Consider the following 19,414-nt stretch of genomic DNA (forward strand, 5'->3'; position numbering starts at 1 on the left):
TGTATTGTACTGTCGTAAACAGTATGGATTTTGGTAGGATCTTGGCAGAAGTGGACGGCTCGCCCGTGTGGACGGCTCGCCCGTGAGGTACGTTATACATTTTGGTGGGATCTTGGCATAGTGATCAGCTCGCCCGTGAGGTACGTTAATTAAAAATGGAGACAGGCTACTAAGATAGGACGGGAGCCTTGGTGAAAGCTCACTGGCGCGGCGTGGAACTTGGTCTAGATAGACTGTCGGAGTATGTAACACTAGACTTCCTGTTTCCTTCTACAAAGACAGTCGGCATTGCAGTTTCGACCTAAGGGGAGACATCGCAGTGCAACGGGAAGCTGGAAGTTGGAGATCGATCCGGTACGTCCTGGCAATTCGAATGCGCCCAGCGGAAATTCGTGGTGTCACGTGATATTTTCTTCACCCGCCAGGACGGGATGACGGACATTGCTAATCAGGTAGCCAGAGGAGGTTGCTTAGCTGTCGCGAAAGCGACTATCTTTGTTTACCGGTCAAGAGTCCCGGCGGTAGTCCCCTCTCCTTTTTACTTGCAAACGGCGAAATTTTCCGTCATCCTGCACCAATCATCGAAGCGGTCCCTGGATAACAATATGGAGCATTCTTTTCCCGCCGACATTGATCTGCCTCGGAACTGGTTTAGAGTTCACGCAAAATGGTTGTCCAAGAACTCAATCACCTAACTGACGCTACAATCAGCCATCAGCGGGTTCAAGTTAAAAGCAGCGCTACCATGCATTCTCCATTTCTGAAGTAACACTCTGCATTCTCGGAAGCGCAGCTCGTGCGTTGAAAACGATTTTATTTCGCATATACCGACATGCGCATTCTCAATATTCTAACCCTGCTCAGCCTCCATGTTGGCTTGGGCGTTTCCAACCCTTTGAGCAATACCTTCACCGCCCGAGCCAGCAATTTCAATAATCCGGTCCTATGGGAAGACTATCCGGACGTTGATGTCATCCGCGTCGGTGACGTGTTCTATTACTCATCTTCAACGTTTGCTTTCTCGCCAGGCGCGCCAGTCCTCAAGTCGTATGATCTTGTCTACTGGAGCCCAGTGACACACAGCGTTCCAACGCTAAACTTCGGAAGCAAATACAACCTGAACAGCGCCACGGATAGAGCTTATGTCAAGGGCATCTGGGCAAGCACATTACAGTACCGGAAGTCAAATGACATGTTCTACTGGATGGGATGCGTCGAGTCCAGCAAAACATTCGTCTGGATAGCCAGCAACACCGGAGCCGCCCGGAACAACGGAGAAGTGGCCAATTGGAATTGGACAGCCCAAGGGACTTTGCCAAGGTGTTACTACGATTGCGGTCTCCTGATTGACGATGATGATACGATGTACATCGCATACGGCAACTCGAAGATCATGGTTGCCCAACTAAGTGCGGATGGAACAAAAGAGGTGAAGTCACAGCAGGTATTTGCGGCTCAAGACAACTCGTATATTGAGGGTTCACGCATGTACAAGATCAAAGGCGACTACTACATCTTCGTTACCAAACCAGCCAGCGCTGAATGGGTACTGAAATCGAAAAGTCCCTGGGGACCGTTCGAAAGTAGGATTTTGGTTGACAGCATCGCTGGACCCATCCCCAATGCTGGATTCGCCCACCAAGGTGGAGTTGTCGACACCAAAGATGGAAAATGGTACTACGTAGGATTCATGGATGCATATCCCGGCGGTCGCATTCCCGTTGTTGCACCACTGACTTGGTCGTCCGACGGATGGCCACAACTTGTAAAGGACGGGAACTCGTGGGGCAAGTCGTACCCTATGCCAGTGGAGACAACAAAAAAGGTGCCTCCCGTCGTGGGGACAGACAACTTCGAAGGCGCAGTTCTGAGTCCCGAGTGGGAATGGAATCACAACCCGGACAACTCGAAATGGAAACTAGTCGGCGGTTCTGGGGGTCTTCTTTTGCAAACTGCAACTGTTACCAACGACCTGTTCACTGCTCGCAACACTCTTACACATCGTATCATCGGCCCCAAGTCGAGCGGGACCTTCAGGATCGATATCAGTCAGATGAAAGACGGAGATCGAGCAGGCACTGTTCTTTTCCGCGACGTAGCGGCCTACATTGGAATACACAAAGAAGGCTCATCCTCCAAGCTGGTCATGGTCAACAATCTGAACTTAGATTCGAATTGGAAGACAGTTTCGACAGGCACAGTTGCGGCCACAGGCCCGACCCTTCCTTCCGGAACCACCGACTTATGGCTCCGGATCCAAGCCGATATTACGCCAGCATTTTCCGGTACGAATGCTCAACGGACTGCCACCTTTTGGTACAGTACGGATGGTAGCAAGTACACCCAACTGGGCCCCGCATTTACTTTAACGAAGACCTGGCAGTTCTTCACTGGATACAGATATGGTGTGTTCAATCATGCAACAAAATCCCTCGGAGGGGAGATCAGGGTGAAGTCATTCACCATGCAGCCCCAGTAGGGCCTTAGATGGTTAGCTTGTGTGTCCATCGACGCATATAGCTTTTGGGCTAGCCTCTCCACGTAATCCACGTAGACTGGTCACGGCATTAAATTCACAGTGGCACAATCAAGTCCAGTCCAGATTTCGAAAGTTTTCAATGGTGTTAGTCCCGCTCGCCGTCATTAACCATTTTTCATCACGATTCAGGGTATCCTACGGTTCAGATGCATGAACGGAAGTCATGTTGAACACATATAGCACATATCTCTGCGTGGGGTTGGGCGTACATGATTTATATTCGTCACACTCATTCTTCCCACCTTCCTCTTCAGGCCTGGTCATCCCTCCGCAAACCCTGCAGTGCGGCCAGCTATCACTGTACTCCGCTTTGCAAGCAGTGGGTATATAAGCCGATGTTTGTATGATCACCACCTCATCAAATATACCGAACCCAAGATGACCGAGTTTGATATCAAAAGAGTTCGCGCGCTCTTCCCCGCTCTCGATCAAGATCAAGTCTTCCTTGACAATGCTGGTGGAAGTCAAGTATTGGGAACTGTTATCGATTCGTCAGTCAACTAAGATCCATCTGCTTGGTCGTGCTAGCGACATCTGCTCAAATCACTCCAGGGTGACAGACTATTTCTCCAAGACCAACGTTCAGCTTGGTGCATCGTACCACATCGGCCAGATCTCAAATACCAAGTATACCGAGGGCTACAAAGCTGCAGCGCAATACATCAATGCCTCTCCAGATGAGATTGGTACTTCCATTCCTGTGTTGACTATCAAGATTCCCCCTGACAATATGCAGTCCTCGGATCTTCGACCACGCAAAACTTCATGAACCTCGCCGGCGCACTCAGATTTTGTGAAGGCGACGAGATTGTACTCTCCAAAATGGAGCATGAAACGAACGTGAAACCATGGCTGCATATGGCCGACCGCCTCAAACTGAACGTCAAGTGGTGGGTTTCGCCGAAGCCTGAACTCAAGCTCACACCAGCGAATCTTAAGCCTTTGCTATCTGAGAAGACAAAGTTCGTCGCGTGTACGCATGTCAGCAACATCCTCGGTACTATCCACGATATCAGGGCACTTGCGGATGTCGTCCATGAGGTTGGCGCTCTTTTTTGTGTAGATGGGGTCAGCTATGCGCCGCACAGACAGGTAGATGTGAAGGCCTTCGGTGCAGATTTCTATGCTTTCTCGTGGTATAAGGTAAGATTATCTCATTGCCGTCGCCATAACGGTGGTAGTGCTCATGATTCACAGGTATATGGTCCCCACATTGCGTTGCTTTATGCGAGCACCTCTGCGCAAGTCCATGTGAAGCCGCAGAACCATTACTTCAACCCAACGAATGGCCTCTCTGACAAGCTGGGTTTTGCCGGGTCATCCTACGAGGCTGTGCAAGCTTTGCCACACATTGTATCTTATCTTGGAGGCCCCAACCCTGCGCCAGCATTTGAAGCCATTGCTGCGCATGAAGGCGCTCTCCAGAAGATCCTTCTCGACTTCTTGAACAGTCGAAGTGATGTGACTGTCCACGGGAGCAGCTCCGTAGATGAGCGGGTTAGGGTTCCAACCGTGAGTTTTACTGTCAAGGGGAAGAGCAGTAAGCAGATCGTCGAGGATGCGGAGAAGATTAGCAACTATGGGTTCCGATTTGGTCACTTTTATAGCAAGAGATTATGCGACGAAGTACTTGGTCTGCCAGAGGAAGGGGTTGCGAGAGTGAGCATGGTGCATTACAACACTGAGCAAGAGATCCGAGGTTTGGTGGAAGTACTGAAGAAAGTACTACCATGAACTTTGGCTCCCACCACTTCACTGTCCTTCCTACTCAACCTGCTTTCGCTCAATATCAATAGTACAGGTACTTCATTTAGTTAGTCTCATTCATACATTTCTCGGGCTTTCATCCTTTCATCCAATACCATCATCGAAAGATTATCGGAGGAGTCACAATACCAGCACACTTACACGGGAGACCTTGGTCTGTTGACGATCCGTCTACAACTCCTCTTCCTCCATTGGTTCTGCATCTTCTGTTTCGCTACTCCACGACCACTTGGCACGCTTTGGATCGTTGAAGAAGGATCCCGAGCTTTTCCGTTTCAGACTCCCCTTCTTTCTTACAACATCGTACGGCGAAGGTTTCTTCCTTTCGTCCTCGGTGTCTTGGAAGGTTTGAAAATGCCGATAGTACAGTTGGAATTTTTCAGTCGTTATCTCTTTTTGGACATTTTCTCTGGCATCCTCGTCGGCGTGGATGCTTGATGCATCCGCCATCATGGGCTCTAGGAAATACTTAACGTACCGCCATAGAGCTTCGATGTGTTCAGGAAAGAGAGGTTTCTGATCCTGGCGTGCCAGTACGAGAGTCCCTTGATAGTATGCTCTCCTGGAATGGTGATCTAGGGGGAGGATGGAAGTCGTTGCGCGGCGTTCGTCCCTTTCAAGGAGCCAGGATTGCTAAAGGTCACGAGCAATAGGGTTGAAGTCATTCTCATTTATTACGCTCAGCGCTCCGGCACCTTTATACAGCTCAATGTCCTTTTCATATTCGGGTTTGCGAAGGCACCGTGCAGCCAGAATTGGGAGGTCCAACTTGGACGGGATAGGAAGAAGCACCGAGTCATCGAAGAGACAGTGTGTCAGCGGGACCTGCACTGCTTCGATGGCAGGGCGAGCAGCCGGTTCCGCCATGTCCCCCTTGCAGTTGAGTCTTACTCCTTGAACAGTCTTTCCGAAGTATCGAATGTCGGAAGCCAGTGCGCAACTCTTGCTTGTGTTCAGGAAATCCACAATAGACCTGAAGTCTTGTGGACCCAAGTGTTGGATTTTTGGGAGCTCCCTTGAGTTTGGCTCTGTTGCATAGACCAGGATGGTGCTAATCCAGGTATTTCGTGGTGTGTATCGACAGTCAACAACTTTAGATACGGCACTATTCTCATCCCAACCATGCGCATTTGGCAGGTAGTGCTCAATGTGGATAGAGTGGCTCAGAGGACGCCACAAGACATGATTCTTCGTGATAGTGCTCCGAACCCTTCCATCCTTGCTTTTCAAGAACTCCCCCAAATTAGGCTGGTCATATTCACTACCGTCTTCATCCACATTGCGATGGACCCTTAGCCATATGAAGCGTGCTGTCGCATTTTCCGGATTCTCGTCAAATACGATCGCTCGCCGGTGCGACTCGCTCGGTGGGGTTTCAAACGAGGCTAAAGATTCGCAAAGCATTGTATGGACTTGTGCATCGTTCTCCTGGCATTCCTCGGAGCAATACCTCACTAACTCACATTTACCGCATTTGATGCTGCCCTCTCCAGGACACATAGCGCAAGTATGCTCCGGAAGTACAGAGCGGCGTCGTTTCCGAACTCCTGTGGTGGGTTTCGACGGCAGACATGGCTCAACCGCCTCGCGCAGTGCTGATACTATTGCGACTTTCTTGACCTGTGGGCTGCTCGCTCTTGTTTCCTGACCACCCAGGGCAATGCCCTCAGTGTTTGTTGCCTCTGCATCTCTCGCTGGAGACGCCGTGCTCTGTTGCGCCATGTTTGGTGGAAGCAGAAGGCAAGCTAGAATAAGGGTCAAGTGTCGAGTGAGGTAAGTTGTAATATCTTATTGAGGCTTAGGTGTGAAGTGAGGTAGGGTTTGCGGCGGTAAAAGAAAAATGACCGGCGAGCTGCGTTTGCCATTGCCCTAAGTGGAGCGGTGAGTGGAGGACTCCATTCTCGGAAGCCGCAACTGCGTCCCCGCAGAACTACCCACGCTCCGACGACTACATTGCAGCCTTTGAATTTCAAAAACCGGGCATATCGAGCATTGGTTAGTATAGCAGAAAGTTTCCCACTTCGTACTCTCGTTATGCAGCGGCTACCACAGTCGCAGCCACGATATATCTGCGAGTAAAATAAAATCAAAGTGCTACGTCAAGGTCTCCCAAAACTCCTTGTACTGTGGTCGCATGGTGTGCGAAGTACATTCGCCTCTGATGCCTCAGTACCTGGAGGGTTGTCGAATGATTCCAGAAGAAGATCGGAGAACAAGATACTAGTCATGTCCGAAGGCCGGAATGCCAGTGTTACTATCACAGTATGTATAGTTATTCAGTCGATGCTTTGCTGTAATCCTCAATTACTACTGCATATGCTAGGGTTGCTGCCATATGTTTTGGGTCTCGTGGCTGTGCCTGAGACTGGCGCACCAATTAGAGGGCGGACATAAGAAAATTGGCCGGCCAACAGTCTCTGTTCTACTGACCTCGTAAGGTATGGCAGCAACCACAGTATCGGATCACCTCAATGTGGAACGTGTCGATTGCGGATAGATATGCGAAATCCGAGGCTTTTCTTCGCCACCGGCTACCTGGCACAGCCTCACTGAAGCTGCCTCGCCAGGTCGCCCAGATTCGAAACATCACCTCAAGTTGCACGAGCTCACCGGTCACGGTGGCGCAGCACCTGCATATAAATGCACTACTCTAAGAAGCTTCAGCGGGCAAGATATCTTCATCCTTTGGAACCTATAGCAACCCTCTGGAACAGCAATGGAGTCCCGAGTGAGCACCACTACTCTCGTGGAAGAATATGATTCAGATGCACCACCAGATTACCTAGCGAGCATATCGGAGAAAGACAAGAAAGAGCTCATCAGCTCAGATGCCCACTCCATCGCCTCAGACACCACCCTCAACGACCCAGGTCATGGATTTAAAGCAGCCAAATCTCTCACCGTTTCGGCAAAGGGCATCTCGGCCATCCGCCTTCCCACGCCGTCGTCTCAACTGACGATTGATATATTCAATTCGGACGGTTCTCTGGCCTACCGATCAACTCGCGCGAACAGATGCTCGGGCAATTCTCTGTTGTCCGATTCGCACGGACGACCAGCGCTTGCGACGGAATACTTCTTCGGCCCAAACAGAGATCCGGTGATCCACATACTGGATGAAAATAGTGTTGAGATTGCAGACACCAAGACGGTATCTCGATGGACGTCTCGCTCCCATACGTTCCTCTTACCCGACGGTCGCGAATTCACCTGGAAATATGTGAAAGAGAGATTATTTGCTGGAGATGCGAAGAAGGTCACGTCGTTGGTGTTGACCTGTGGTGAAAAACGCTTGGCTGTTCTGAGAAGAGACAGCGAAACAAGGACTCCAGGCACCAAGGCTTGTACTGCTGGAAATGGTGGTGAGCTTTTGCTGTCAGAGGAAGTGGGCTCGAAAGAGGGCGTGAGTGAAGAGGTGGTCGTAGCTACGTGTTTGTTGATGCTCAAGAAAGAGATTGATAGGCGGAGGGCCATCCAAGCCTTCATGGTCATGTCCGTTGCGAGTTCCTAAGGGTTGACAACGTGCAGGTGGAGTGAGGATAGTCTACCGGTCACTGGCACATTGCGTCCTCAGACCATCTCAACGTCGAACTGTTTTGCATATCCATCATTCTTTTATAGTTTACATCTGAGAATCGACAATCAACTTTGAAATCGTCCCATTCAGTAACCTATCGTTTTGGAAACGGTTATGCACCTTAGGTTTCGTTTCTTGCCTATGAAATGCAGCGCAATGGACATTGCTACTAATTTGCGGAAGGGTACAGGTACTCTTACATGGCGCCGAAGCTTCTCCTTGTACCTAGCCGGTCGCTCCTTATTCTTAAGTCATATACACGCAAATGACAACGAGCCTTGAAGGCGCTATCTTGATGACTGCGAGTAGTCCGAGCCTGAGTCAGAGGGAATCTCCAATGGAAGGGTGCCGCAGATGCATACGCTGAACCCTGCAAGAACCAGATTATGCTTATCTCGAAGGTGTTGCTTGAACTGGTCGGGGGAATTGACATTGGCTGTCTTCCAGAACATGTCCCTATGACAACTAGAACCTATGTCGCAGACGAAGCAATGGTAACAGTCCACATCCTCCTAGACTTTACCGGTTTGGATCGGACGACAGGGAAAACAACTCCACTGGATGGTCATCTATTCAGAGGGAGGGAAGCGAAGATTCAATACATTCCCACTGTCGCATGCTTCGTAGGCGGATGAACCCTTGAACCGGACAGGCGTGCCTCTGGGCGTTAGAAAATACAGGTAGCGAACATCTACGACTGCTCCACTCAACAGTATTTCTGGACTTGTAACAAAAGCGGAATCGCCTTGTTTATTACTTCCCATGTGCTTGGCTTGCACCCTCTGTCAAATTTCGTCCACACTATCCCGGCTGATTGCATGCCAACTAAAATGTGATGTTCACCATGCAAAACAATAGGCCTCTTGCATCAGGGCTGGTTAAGTAATTGCGGAACCCCTTGTCTACCCTGCTAATTACCTTTCCTTATGTCCAGAAGACTCTAAACAAGATGAACGTCTTTTTAAGGTTATAGTTACTTTCTTCTTATCGCACGGAGTCAAGTGTGAATTGGATTGTGCATGTAGGAAACACCTAGATGGATTGAGCTACAGTCCTAGCAGTTCACGGCTAATCCGGCAATCACTATCGGGTGCCCCTCTTAATCCTACACTCCAAAGCATCAGGCAAAGCTGCAGGATAGCCAGAGGTCTGATAATCCAAATTGTTCCAACGAATATCATAACCCGCACTACTCCCCGGCAGGCTTGAGCCAAGCCTCTTTGATATTCTCATACAAGGCCAAAAGCCACTCGGTGCCCTTGTCCTTGATGTCAATATCGTAGTCAAATGCATGAGCTGCATCTGCTCGTACTTCGATGTGGACTTTCGCATTCGGAAACATTCGGAGCACTTTCTCCTGATACGGCTTCGACGTGTCTTTCAAAGGGCAATTCGTGTCTTGATCTCCATGCGATATGAATGTGTCAGGGCAGTAAGATGGACGAGGATATCGTGTATCGTTTGCGGCGATGCGATCGAGACGCTGAAGAATGTCCAGTTCGCGAAACCAGTACTCCCAGGGTGAAATCCGCTTGCCGTTGACCGTCTTCTTAGCGGAGGAAAAAACATACGCCATATCCATCCCCTCTGGAGGGTCTGAGGCAGTGCGGGACTGCAGCTGGCCCGCTTTCTCTAACTTCTCGATGTCCCGTAAGTGTTTCTTGGCCAGTTTTTGCACGTCTTCTTTCGATATTGCTCTCCCTCTATATGGGTTCCCAGCATTACGCGTGTACTGACAAAGCATGGGGTATTGCATGTACAGTGCGTTGATTTGAAGGCTGGGTTGAGGCAACCAGGAGTATGCGGCCAGGAATCCTCCAGCGCTTTCGCCCGATATGAGCAATTGAGACTTGTTGATTTGCACCATGCAGTTAAACTTCTGTGCTCCTAAATCAATGAAGGCATTGCTAAGGTCTTTCGAGAATTCGTCACCCTGATACCAGGCCCAGAACGTGTCGACATCTTCCAGTATCTCTTTACCGTGGACATCGGGCATCTTGCGATATCTCGGGCTCAAGGTCACTGCTCCAGCGTCCAGAAAGAGGTCACGAACGTGATATCCCCACCACGGCTTATATAAAGGAGCTCCAGTAAAGAAGCCACCCCCGTGGAACCGTACGTGGACGGGAGTTTGTTCACTGAGAGGAGTCTCGCCGCAAATAACAGTATTCGGGACAAGAATGTCGACTTCAAGTCTGGATTTGGTTGCGGAGTTTTGGATCCTAATACACACAGTCCCGAACTCGTCGAACAACGCCTTGCGCTTGTTCTCATCCCCCAAGATTGGGAGCTCGCACCTAAGCTCTCGATTCATCTATGTGCAAGTATGACCTAGTGATTCGGCCGGCACGGGCCTTTTCCTTACTGGAACTCTGGCCAGTTGATTTGGCAGTGTTCTTCGGGGACATTTCGTCGTGGTGTTTTGGTTGGGCGGTGGGGTGCTTGGGAAGTAGATTCGTGGAGAGTCCAATCACAGTGTTTCCTCTAGAACCAAAAGGAGATCTATGGTGTGAATCTGTGCAACAGCTCGCGAGTGTTGTTCTTCTCTTCGAAGGAGGCCGATAAAAGATATCGTTCTGAAGATCTCGTTGAAAGGGGGTGGAAGGCGGGTTTGATGAGGGGCGTTATATACACCTCCAGCAAAGAGTCAAGGCATCGACCGCTCATTGTGCGTTGACTACCACGAAAAGCAGTGTAGCCATATGCGCTGCGTCAGGACAGCTCTGTGGTCACAGAGTTCGTCGCAGTGGGAATACAGGGCGTACAGGTGGTCCAAAGAGCAGCACAGGGCCAAAAATGCGGATAAGAGCGCAGACTAACGGATATGACTTTCAAGTGACAGAAAAGTGGCACTCCGTTGGGATGCTCCTGCAGATGGATTGTATACAGGTTGTTTTCTCCCTCTACCTTGTTCACGATGCGTGAAGGTCGTCATAACTCGTCTGCATTTTCTTAGAAGATTTCTGAGTTCTATTTTTCAAAGCTCAAATCACAATGACTTGGTGATCGTAGCCATAGGGAGGCAGTACCGAGTATCGAGTAAGAATTGTATATATGAAGAGTGGCGCCGACCTTAGTCAAGGATTGCTTAGCACTTCAAGTTTTGAACCAAGATCTGCGGTGCCATGTGGCCCTTACCTCCACTCGCTGACGTCAAAGGACAGTCCGTGCCCGGAACAACAGCGGCGATAGTGATGTTGTGAGTAGGACAATCTGAGTCAGGATAGGACAGTTCATTCTTTCTCTGATGACTTCAAAAAGGAATTGTACTGCATAGCTGTCATGCAAAATTCACATGCTGACTGCAGCAGATGTGAACCATCGCATAAGTAGCGATGATACACTGGAAAAGTTCCGAATTACGCTCCCAGGCTTTCCTCTTGCAGAGGGACGAGCCACCCCAACAAAACGTCCACTTCCGGCCCGGCATCCACTGCATCAGGCTCGTCGAATCACCAGTCCTTGTAATTTTCGGGCGATCAGGTGAATTTCAGCTCCAACGCAACTGGGTGGAGACCATTCCACTTGTCGCTATACCAGGACGTCAGAGTGCCGTCTCCCTTGCCATTGCAGCAGTGCAGGATAAGGGTTGACAGGCGGGGGATGAAAGTGTCTTTGTACTTGACAAGCTGCTTGTGCGGCCCATATGTGTGGGCAAATGTGGATGTCTTGCTCCTTGAGCACAATTCGGGATCTCTCTAGCGCTTCCTGGATGAGAATTACATGGAATGCCACTATGCGAGGAGCACTTACACTAGACCAATGACGAACACCTCGTAACGTCGAAATGTACACTGTTGCTGATCCTGATTGAAACAAACGAAGAGAACGGGGCGAGAACTTTACGACTTGCCAACACACCAGCTCCGTAATGTCCTCCCGAACCGCACACTAGGGGTATCAATCGTCCGCATCACAATATCCGCAACCCACACCACAAGCACAGCAAGAACAAGGAAAGCCAAAATGACGCCGACTTCGTACTGGAACAATGTCGCATCTCCCACGATACTCCAGAAGAAGGGCACGAGTCGGATACCAAGGATATGTGTGAGCGGGCCGTGCACAATATACAAAGGGAAGCTGATCTTGCCGGCGTAGATGGCAAGGCGGGTTTCAAAGACTCGGCGGAGATAGTCGGATCCACAGAGGGCGAAGAGGAAGACGGCTGCTCCGATGCGTTGAATGGAGACTTCAGTGTTCTTGACGAAGTGCGCGGCGAAACGGACAAGACTCCGATAACCGGGGGTGTATTCGTATCTTCCAGCCGGGATCGATAGAAGATGAAGTCCGAGGATGTACACGGCTGCCCAGAGTACTTTTGTTCGCGAACTCTGCTGCTGTGACTCCTGCTTCTCTGTAGAAGGAAGATGCTTTGACCGCTCCTCCCGAATTAACAGGAACTCTGCGCATCCTATTCCAGCGATGAATAATGCGACGTCTCCTTCTTCGACTAAGACGCAGTAAAGGTATAATACCAACGTCAACCGAATGCGAACGAGTGGCCGGAGTTTTGCGAATCCGACCAAGGTAGCAAAGAGGATGATGGAATTCCGGAACTCGAGCTGGATGGTCCACAGATGTACATCGTAGCTTGGCCGAATCGGTCTAAAGGAGTTTGAAAACGCCCACATCTCACGACTCCAGTCTGAGATCTGCGCCCAGGCAGATTCCTTGCGCTCGTGCATCTCTTCATTGGTGCCATAGAACGGCCAGTTCTTGCGCAGCTCGGCAGCACGATCGAACAAGCCAACCAATGTGGCCAGCAACACGCACACCTGTACTGCCAGAACGGGAAGATAAAGTCTAAGGCCCCGTCTGAACACGGAGGAGAACATCGTATCGGCGAACTTGTCCCATGCCTGGCTGCGCGCAAGCTTGAGCGGCTTGAGGGAAAGCGAAATCTCGGAGAGTACCCAGAAGACCGACACCATAGGTCCCCCCGTAAATATCAGTCGGATAATCGGGAGCTGGATGAGCCAGTAGTCATTCTTGCCATTGTTGCCGCCGTAGCCGGTGTAGAAGGAGGTGTGGAAAAGGTGCTGGAAATGATAGATGAAGACGAAGAATGATGCGACGCCGCGGATGCCGTCCAGCCACGCTGTAGTGTGAAGTGGTTTCGCGTCCGTACTTCTGTCGAGGAACGATGGTCGTAGCACGCCCAGTGAAGGCCGAAATGGTATTCCGGTCAGCCAGCGACGGATTCCACTTTGTTTTGCTAAATCGAGTCAGATTCTGGGATTGATGTTAGACCAACAAAGTATTCCAGACCTTGCTTTATCCTCTCCATGATAGTGTGCATGCTTCCATCGGAAGTTGCGGTCAGTAGTGGAACGCCGTCGAGACTCCTTTCGGCGGTCGAAGTCATCCTGTGTTGAAAACAGATCGTCCGAGGACACGAAATTACACAAGCGAATCAAATTGCATGAATACAAGAAATGACATACAAAGCCTAAAACGAAGGACAAGATCTGAAGGAAAAGAATGGCAGGTAGAGATCCGGCGAGTGGGGGATGGGGTGAAGTTCTCCAGGGCAAAGGCGGCGACCCCTCAAAGATAGCAGTTCGCATCCAGGTGATGTTTTCGCCTTGCGGGGGTTCCGCGCAGTACTGGTGGGACCGCTTCCATGCTCTGGAGGCGGCGTTGTGGAGATTCATTATTAGTATTGAAGATGGTGTTTTGAAAAGCTGAAAGGGTCGAAACATCCCGCCCGCATCTACTGTGGTAAAAGCATCGCCCTGGCGACGAAGATCAAAGAACGAGCTGCATGGCATTACCCCTACCGAGGTACGCAGATTACGGGTCCCTGTGCATGCGCAGCAGAACAAGCAGAAAGTGGCAGGTCGTAGCCAGAGATCCTTGAAGTGGAACGAAGTTGAGGAAGCAGAAAATGCCAAGCCAGCACACAATGATACTTGGGTACCGTATGATATCAGTTGTTTTCAGCAGTATTCTAACATTATGATCGCCATGCTCTGGATCATCGGAACCGGTTTGGTGAGTTAGGGGGCTTGCAGTATTTATTATTAGCTTCAGCTCCTGATGGCGAGATTGTCCGAGGCGTCGAGTGGACTGACTGCTTAGCGGGCTTGCGGTTCCCCCAAGGCCCTCAAAAGTGTAGTGATAATAATAGTATGGACCGCGCCAAACAAACAATGGGCCACAGAGGAGCTGGGAATGAATTCAACAGCAGAAGCGTCCGCGGTGTCGTAAGAACCATCTCTATCCGACTTGCATTTGAGTAGCAACAATTCACGTGACTTCTGTCACAAAAGAGGCTAGCATCGATTTCCAAAGTGTCCAGGCCCCCGGCCGCCATCCAACGTCCTGTCATATTATGATACTGTAAAACCACGCAAAACAACGGAACCCGAACCCAGTCTCTCGCTATTTCTCTCTCCAAGGTCTCGGGCCTGGTTCAACTGAACAATCTTTTCGCCATGGGAAACGGAGCCAAGTACGACAACGATTCCGCTCAAGACTTCGCCAGTTGCGACAAACTAACCTGTTCTTTTCTTGTAGAGCACAGCAGAAACGCGAGCGTGCCGCGGCAAAAGGCGGCAAAAGCGAGGCCAAGTCGCAACTGAAATCCGTATGTCTTTGACATTCCACTTCATCGTTACATCTTCTGGTCGGGAGACAGCAAAATCACTGACGTTCATGAACAGAATGCCGCCGCGCTTACGATCAAGTGCAAGACCTGCTTCCAATCCTTCCAGAGCACCACGAACCGCAAGATGCTGGGCGATCACGCGACGAATAAGCATGGGAAGAGCTTCGAGGATTGCTTCAATCCGGATGATGGGGTTGCGCGGTGATAGCTACAATGTATAGCCGGTACACAATGCGACGCGCATGCCTGGACGCAGGATAGTGGCTGTCGGGGAGGAGAGATTTGGCCGGAGGAGAATTCGAGGGCTTTCCTTTCGAGATACCATGAGCGTGGCGTAGGAGTGTTCATATCTGGAGAGCCCTGCTTCGGTTTACGATTGCACGGTACATGATATATGATATTACGAAGAGTGTGCGACGCCGGCTATGCATGTGCGTGGAATACATCCCGGAGGCTAATGGTCACCCTCAGCATATCAGGATCGTCGACCTGCCGTTCAAACGTGCCCGGAGCCATTGGTGTAAACCACGTAAATACCTCATCCGGCCTGGTGAACCTAGACTGACCATATGGACCTGAACACTTTTATCCTTATTTCTACATGAACTGAATTTGCGCTATGGTATCCATATCCCAACTCCGTAAGCATACATGACAAAATTCGAGACGCCGTTTCCTTCAACCATTGATATATCACTGCGTCTTCTTAGCGCTCTTCTCCGCCGGTGCGCTCCATAACCACACCGCAACAAAGGCAACCCATCCCGCGACTGTGATCCACACACCCGCTATCCAGACCCAAGCGCCGCTGATCTGCCAGCTGCGCGGCCACTCATCGTGTGCGAAGTGCCGCACCGTAACCTGACGCTTCTCATCGATGTTGGTAAGGAATGGCCGGCGGTAGTTGATGCGAAAATTGAATATGCCGTGCTGATCAGGAGTCTTGAAGGAGGTGCCGAATATCGTCGAGTTCGCGGTTTGCGACAGGGGGGAGAGGTTAAGGCGATAGAACGGCGACAGCATGCTGAACTCCAGTTGTACAGCATCGCCTCGAGGTGGGACGAAGGGGACGAAGTGGTCCTTGTCATACTCCGAGATCTCGACAGCAAAGGACTACACCCGTCAGCAAGCCATAGCCAGACCGGAAGAACGTCACATACCACATCGCTTTTGATTCTGTATATCTTGGGATTATTCTCTGGAATAGCGACAGAGGTGTTGATCTTCTTGCTCACACCCTCATCCAGATAGTGCACGAGTTTGCCGACCTTGAGCACCCCGGACTCCTTGAATGTCCAGCGGGATAGCTTCTCGGCAAAGTCACGGTTGGCCGTCTTCACAGCCTTGCCAGCGAGGGTCGCTTTCTCGGAGAACCACTTGTTCTGGAGCATCTCAGCGGATCCTACAACGGTCAAACGCGCAGAGTTGTGAGCTTGCATGGCGGAGACCAGGTTCAACTGAGTCCCGACCGCGAAAGGATCCTCCACGATATCTGCCTCATCTTTGGGGTTGTAGCTGTATGCGGTGCTCGGAGCGCGGAGGATTGGCGCAATGAGGGGAGATTCGTTTCCGAGAGTCTGGCCAACGGCGCGGGGAACCGCGATGAGCCCATTGCCAGCAAAGTAGTTCTTTACGTCGGGTCTAACAGCATCCGGAAAAGGCAGAAGAAGAACATCGTGCTTATCTGCGGCCGATGTAGAATCGTAGTTGAAATGATCGACAACCAGTGCGCCCTTGTCGGAAGGTACATGAATGTCGAGCTCAAGGAGCAGGGATTGGACAGACGTGGCGATGTTACGTTCACTGGAGAGCGCCAAAAGAATGTTTCCTTCCTTCTTCATAAAATCAAGGAGGAGACTGGCGGTAAGAGCTGGTCCCAGACCCTTCGATTTCCCCGGGAAGAGCACGACATGATCGTAGGCCCGCTCGCCGTGTTTGAAGAGGGAGAGTGATTCGGATTTGGGGGATTCTGTGGTTATATGAAATCCACGGCCTGTGATCCACAAGTCAGTATTGAAGAAGCTTGACTGCAATTGAGAGATTGCTGGAGGAGATAGAGTTACGGTGCAAGTTGAAAGTGCCACACTGCTGGTCAGGATACTCAATTGACACCTGACTCGCCGCTTTAACAAGAATTGAGGTAGATAGAGTTTCATGAGCATATAAAAACATGAACACACCTTCCAAATCCCCCAGAAACACACTGTACTGCTCCCTCTCAGCAGCGTCCTCCAGCACCACCAACAGCCTCGAGCCAGCGATGCTCAGCGCCCTCACCGCGCCTAACAGCCCCAGAAAAAGCAGCGAAAAGAACCACCGCATCATCAAAGAAACCTTCAGACCAGAGCTTCCTCTGATCTCGGAAAGATTGGCAGTTTATCTCAAAGCTCCTAACATCAAGCTCATTTGGAGACGTATACAATGCCAAGATCTGGCGGCGCGGAAAAACTCCATCACCGAAGTCGAAGCTCCATTCAACCTCATCTCTCCGCAACAAGCGTCGCCAGCTCCATTTCCGGCCAATTGGGCACTCTACGCTGTCTGTTTAGTTTTCTCCGGGAGTGAATACAGCACAAAAGGTATCTCTCAGTCCTTGGTCGCCCAATTTGCGTCCGCTAACAAACTACCTCAGCCCCCGCCATGCCGACAGCACCAACCAAACCCGAGTTTTGGAAGACACCCATCCACTACTTGAGATGGGCTTCCATCAATAGGCCCGCTTACTTCTGGGCTTCCTGCATTGGTGCCCTGGGTCCCGCCATGTTCTTCATTGCGCCGCCGATTCGCCGGTTCTTTGGCGACGACAACCCAAGACCAAAAATTCCGCGAACGTACCCCAGTATGTCAACCTTCCGGCACAATGATGACGGATGACGGCAAGAGAAGGTTTAGGGAAAGCGGATCAGGAGCTGACTTGCATTTCAGTACCAAAGGGACCGAGACCCAGACCAGCGGGATTCGAGGACGAGTAGAGGAAACGTTGGAAGGAGGAAACAATGAGAAGGGCAATAACAAACAATGGCCTATAAGAAGGCTCATTATGATGTGGACAGCTCACCGCATTTTGAAGGGTGGATATCAGATATGGTCTAAGGATACCAGATGGTGGCTATGTATACAAGCTTTTTCCCTTGACCCATCCCTTTTCCAGTGTTCACTAATACGCCGTAACCGTACCGTTCACGCTCGCATATGCAGCTTGCCTGTTTGACCTTCCTAACCGCATCCCAAACCATCCTTCCGGACAATTCGAACCTTCCTGGAAGATGTCGCTCACTCCAGGCGAGCCCGTTTGGCCCTCTCTTCCTCTATCAGGAAGCCCTCGTCGAAGCCATCCTCATCTTCCTCGGAATCAGGCTCGTATATGCGCTCCTGCATGCTTGCAGCAGTTTGGTTCCGCTTACCGACTTCCTTCCTTCGAGGACGCATCTCCTTTCTCAGGCCCGCAATCGTCTCCTCCTGCACCCTCTTCTCGTACCACGGGATATCTTCTTTCCTCACTTCCACAGACGTCAAATAGTCGACCGGATACCTTCTCGTGTCCAACATGCACTTACTCTCCAAGATACCGTGCGCCACCACCGTCTTCCTCACCACGTCCTTGATCTCCAGCAAATGGTTCTCGAGCACATTCATCGCCTTCTGCGTCATGGGAAACTCAATGTGGAACTGATGCATTACCTCCTTGTCCATGTAAGCTTCCCCGCTTGCGCCAAGCATTGAATATAACTCATATCCGGAGTCTGGCGCGAGAGAGCCGTGGCCCAGGACGAGGCGTTGCCCAAGCCAGTGGCGGAAGAAGCATAGCGCCATCCAGACGAGGATTTCACGGGAGTAGTGTTCGCGCTTGATGGGCACCTGCTCCGAGGGCCTATTCATGCCACCGGGGTAGAGCGTAACCAGGGCGACTTCAAGGCGCTTCCCGTGGGAGATGAGCTGTCTATGGAGACGTTGGCAGAGCAAGCGGACCGATTCAGGACAGTTCTCGCTGAGGTTTTCCATGGCGTTGCGGTCGGCGGAGATCTTGCGCCAATTGCCGGCGAGGTGGATCACGGATTCGATGAAGATGAGGTCGGACTTGATGCGCATGGCAAGGTGGACCCAGCCCCAAGGCATCTTTTGGATGGAGCGCCAGAGGTCTTGACCATGCTTTATGAGGGCGACGTCGATTGGCTTGCTGATGACGGGGATGCTGCCTAGGTATTCGGCGATGTCGATCAGTTCAATAGCCTGCCGCAGAGCGCTGGGCATGTCGTCGTCGGAGATGAGGATCTCGCGGTTATAAAAGGCGAAGAAGACTTTCTCGTAGTTATCGAAGAGCGAGGTAGGAATGCGGCCGTTTTCGTTGATGACAAGCCCGGAGACGTGGGTAACTGGTTCGCCCATATTATCCAATTCCTGGGTTGTTTGTTAGTCTTGCTGATGCAAATATAGATCCCCATCGCCCAGTGGCAGAGTAGGCGAAGTAGTCGCCACATGTTCCTCCGACTGCGGATACACCATGTTTGTTCCCTCCAGATCTCAGTGTACCTACCACTAGTTCGAGCTGCCCAGCAGGGTGATCCTCATCGGGGGCTTGAGTAAGCTCGAGCATCCACCGCAACTTGATGCCCGCATTTCGTGCCTTGCTGCTCAGCGTTGCGGCAGTACGCTCTGTGAGCAGCGACGCGAGGAAGGTGGAGCAGCGAGCGAGTACGCTGGAGTGGAAAACGTAACGCCGATCGTAGGTCAAGATGACCTCAACATCCTCTGGTTGGTTCATGACGAGCTGCTGCGAGCAGGCCCAACGGGATGGGGATAGAACGACGTGCGGCAGGTAGAGGGGGAAAGGATGTAGGTTGTTGTTGTTTGGGGCAGAATCGAGTAGAAGCGGTTGTCCAGTGGGCAAGGGAGTTTTATGGGTCACAGGTGCAGGCAG

At 51.0% G+C, this 19,414-nt stretch overlaps 10 protein-coding genes across 10 annotated transcripts; 5 read left to right on the plus strand and 5 right to left on the minus strand.

Moving 5' to 3' along the window:
* Window positions 1-667: 667 nt before the first annotated feature.
* On the plus strand, window positions 668-2,581 carry EI97DRAFT_494067 (glycosyl hydrolase family 43 protein; the record flags this gene model as incomplete). Its single annotated transcript, XM_033802378.1, has 2 exons — window positions 668-765; window positions 925-2,581. The coding sequence occupies 2 exons, from the start codon at window positions 668-670 to the stop codon at window positions 2,477-2,479; spliced, it is 1,653 nt and encodes a 550-aa protein (XP_033654037.1). The 3' UTR covers window positions 2,480-2,581.
* A 336-nt stretch (window positions 2,582-2,917) lies between these two features.
* Window positions 2,918-4,273, plus strand: EI97DRAFT_458424 (aminotransferas-like protein; the record flags this gene model as incomplete). Its single annotated transcript, XM_033800909.1, has 4 exons — window positions 2,918-3,030; window positions 3,092-3,225; window positions 3,276-3,682; window positions 3,737-4,273. 4 exons carry the CDS (start codon window positions 2,918-2,920, stop codon window positions 4,271-4,273), a joined length of 1,191 nt encoding a protein of 396 aa, XP_033654038.1.
* A 204-nt stretch (window positions 4,274-4,477) lies between these two features.
* EI97DRAFT_458425 (uncharacterized protein) lies at window positions 4,478-6,028 on the minus strand (the record flags this gene model as incomplete). The annotated part of the gene is made up of 2 exons (XM_033800910.1): window positions 4,478-4,939; window positions 4,985-6,028. The coding sequence occupies 2 exons, from the start codon at window positions 6,026-6,028 to the stop codon at window positions 4,478-4,480; spliced, it is 1,506 nt and encodes a 501-aa protein (XP_033654039.1).
* Window positions 6,029-6,748: 720 nt separating this feature from the next.
* EI97DRAFT_42001 (uncharacterized protein) lies at window positions 6,749-7,966 on the plus strand. The gene has a single exon (XM_033797016.1). It carries the CDS (start codon window positions 7,023-7,025, stop codon window positions 7,815-7,817), a length of 795 nt encoding a protein of 264 aa, XP_033654040.1. The 5' UTR covers window positions 6,749-7,022; the 3' UTR covers window positions 7,818-7,966.
* A 1,106-nt stretch (window positions 7,967-9,072) lies between these two features.
* EI97DRAFT_501254 (alpha/beta-hydrolase) lies at window positions 9,073-10,197 on the minus strand (the record flags this gene model as incomplete). The annotated part of the gene is made up of 1 exon (XM_033802698.1): window positions 9,073-10,197. The coding sequence occupies one exon, from the start codon at window positions 10,195-10,197 to the stop codon at window positions 9,073-9,075; it is 1,125 nt and encodes a 374-aa protein (XP_033654041.1).
* A 1,379-nt stretch (window positions 10,198-11,576) lies between these two features.
* EI97DRAFT_42014 (uncharacterized protein) lies at window positions 11,577-13,573 on the minus strand. The gene is made up of 3 exons (XM_033797020.1): window positions 13,155-13,573; window positions 11,637-13,101; window positions 11,577-11,587 (listed from the first exon to the last, which is right to left on the minus strand). Exons 1-2 carry the CDS (start codon window positions 13,249-13,251, stop codon window positions 11,726-11,728), a joined length of 1,473 nt encoding a protein of 490 aa, XP_033654042.1. The 5' UTR covers window positions 13,252-13,573; the 3' UTR covers window positions 11,577-11,587; window positions 11,637-11,725.
* Window positions 13,574-14,403: 830 nt separating this feature from the next.
* On the plus strand, window positions 14,404-14,701 carry EI97DRAFT_376884 (DUF1909-domain-containing protein; the record flags this gene model as incomplete). The annotated part of the gene is made up of 2 exons (XM_033795583.1): window positions 14,404-14,475; window positions 14,552-14,701. Coding segments are annotated over 2 exons (222 nt in total), but the record flags the coding sequence as incomplete, so codon positions are not given.
* A 332-nt stretch (window positions 14,702-15,033) lies between these two features.
* On the minus strand, window positions 15,034-16,907 carry EI97DRAFT_433338 (Dolichyl-diphosphooligosaccharide-protein glycosyltransferase 48kDa subunit). The gene is made up of 3 exons (XM_033798370.1): window positions 16,677-16,907; window positions 15,657-16,489; window positions 15,034-15,609 (listed from the first exon to the last, which is right to left on the minus strand). Exons 1-3 carry the CDS (start codon window positions 16,819-16,821, stop codon window positions 15,190-15,192), a joined length of 1,398 nt encoding a protein of 465 aa, XP_033654044.1. The 5' UTR covers window positions 16,822-16,907; the 3' UTR covers window positions 15,034-15,189.
* A 229-nt stretch (window positions 16,908-17,136) lies between these two features.
* EI97DRAFT_376919 (putative NADH-ubiquinone oxidoreductase 9.5 kDa subunit) lies at window positions 17,137-17,468 on the plus strand (the record flags this gene model as incomplete). The annotated part of the gene is made up of 2 exons (XM_033795586.1): window positions 17,137-17,335; window positions 17,422-17,468. 2 exons carry the CDS (start codon window positions 17,137-17,139, stop codon window positions 17,466-17,468), a joined length of 246 nt encoding a protein of 81 aa, XP_033654045.1.
* A 301-nt stretch (window positions 17,469-17,769) lies between these two features.
* On the minus strand, window positions 17,770-19,258 carry EI97DRAFT_377350 (uncharacterized protein; the record flags this gene model as incomplete). The annotated part of the gene is made up of 2 exons (XM_033795603.1): window positions 17,770-18,869; window positions 19,027-19,258. The coding sequence occupies 2 exons, from the start codon at window positions 19,256-19,258 to the stop codon at window positions 17,770-17,772; spliced, it is 1,332 nt and encodes a 443-aa protein (XP_033654046.1).
* Window positions 19,259-19,414: the final 156 nt, after the last annotated feature.

This window comes from Westerdykella ornata (assembly GCF_010094085.1).
Source record: "Westerdykella ornata strain CBS 379.55 unplaced genomic scaffold EI97scaffold_10, whole genome shotgun sequence".
Taxonomy (NCBI): domain Eukaryota; kingdom Fungi; phylum Ascomycota; class Dothideomycetes; order Pleosporales; family Sporormiaceae; genus Westerdykella; species Westerdykella ornata.

What these genes read in the sequence shown, in the direction of transcription:
- EI97DRAFT_433338 (XM_033798370.1), bottom strand. Translation starts at nt 16,821, where the DNA reads ATGATGCGGTGGTTCTTTTCGCTGCTTTTTCTGGGGCTGTTAGGCGCG. An exon ending in GTTTCTGGGGGATTTGGAAG is followed by an intron (nt 16,490 to 16,676) that starts GTGTGTTCATGT and finishes TGTGGATCACAG; the next exon opens with GCCGTGGATTTCATATAACC. An exon ending in ACAGAATCAAAAGCGATGTG is followed by an intron (nt 15,610 to 15,656) that starts GTATGTGACGTT and finishes TGACGGGTGTAG; the next exon opens with TCCTTTGCTGTCGAGATCTC.
- EI97DRAFT_42014 (XM_033797020.1), bottom strand. Translation starts at nt 13,251, where the DNA reads ATGACTTCGACCGCCGAAAGGAGTCTCGACGGCGTTCCACTACTGACC. An exon ending in CATGGAGAGGATAAAGCAAG is followed by an intron (nt 13,102 to 13,154) that starts GTCTGGAATACT and finishes GACTCGATTTAG; the next exon opens with CAAAACAAAGTGGAATCCGT.
- EI97DRAFT_42001 (XM_033797016.1), top strand. Translation starts at nt 7,023, where the DNA reads ATGGAGTCCCGAGTGAGCACCACTACTCTCGTGGAAGAATATGATTCA.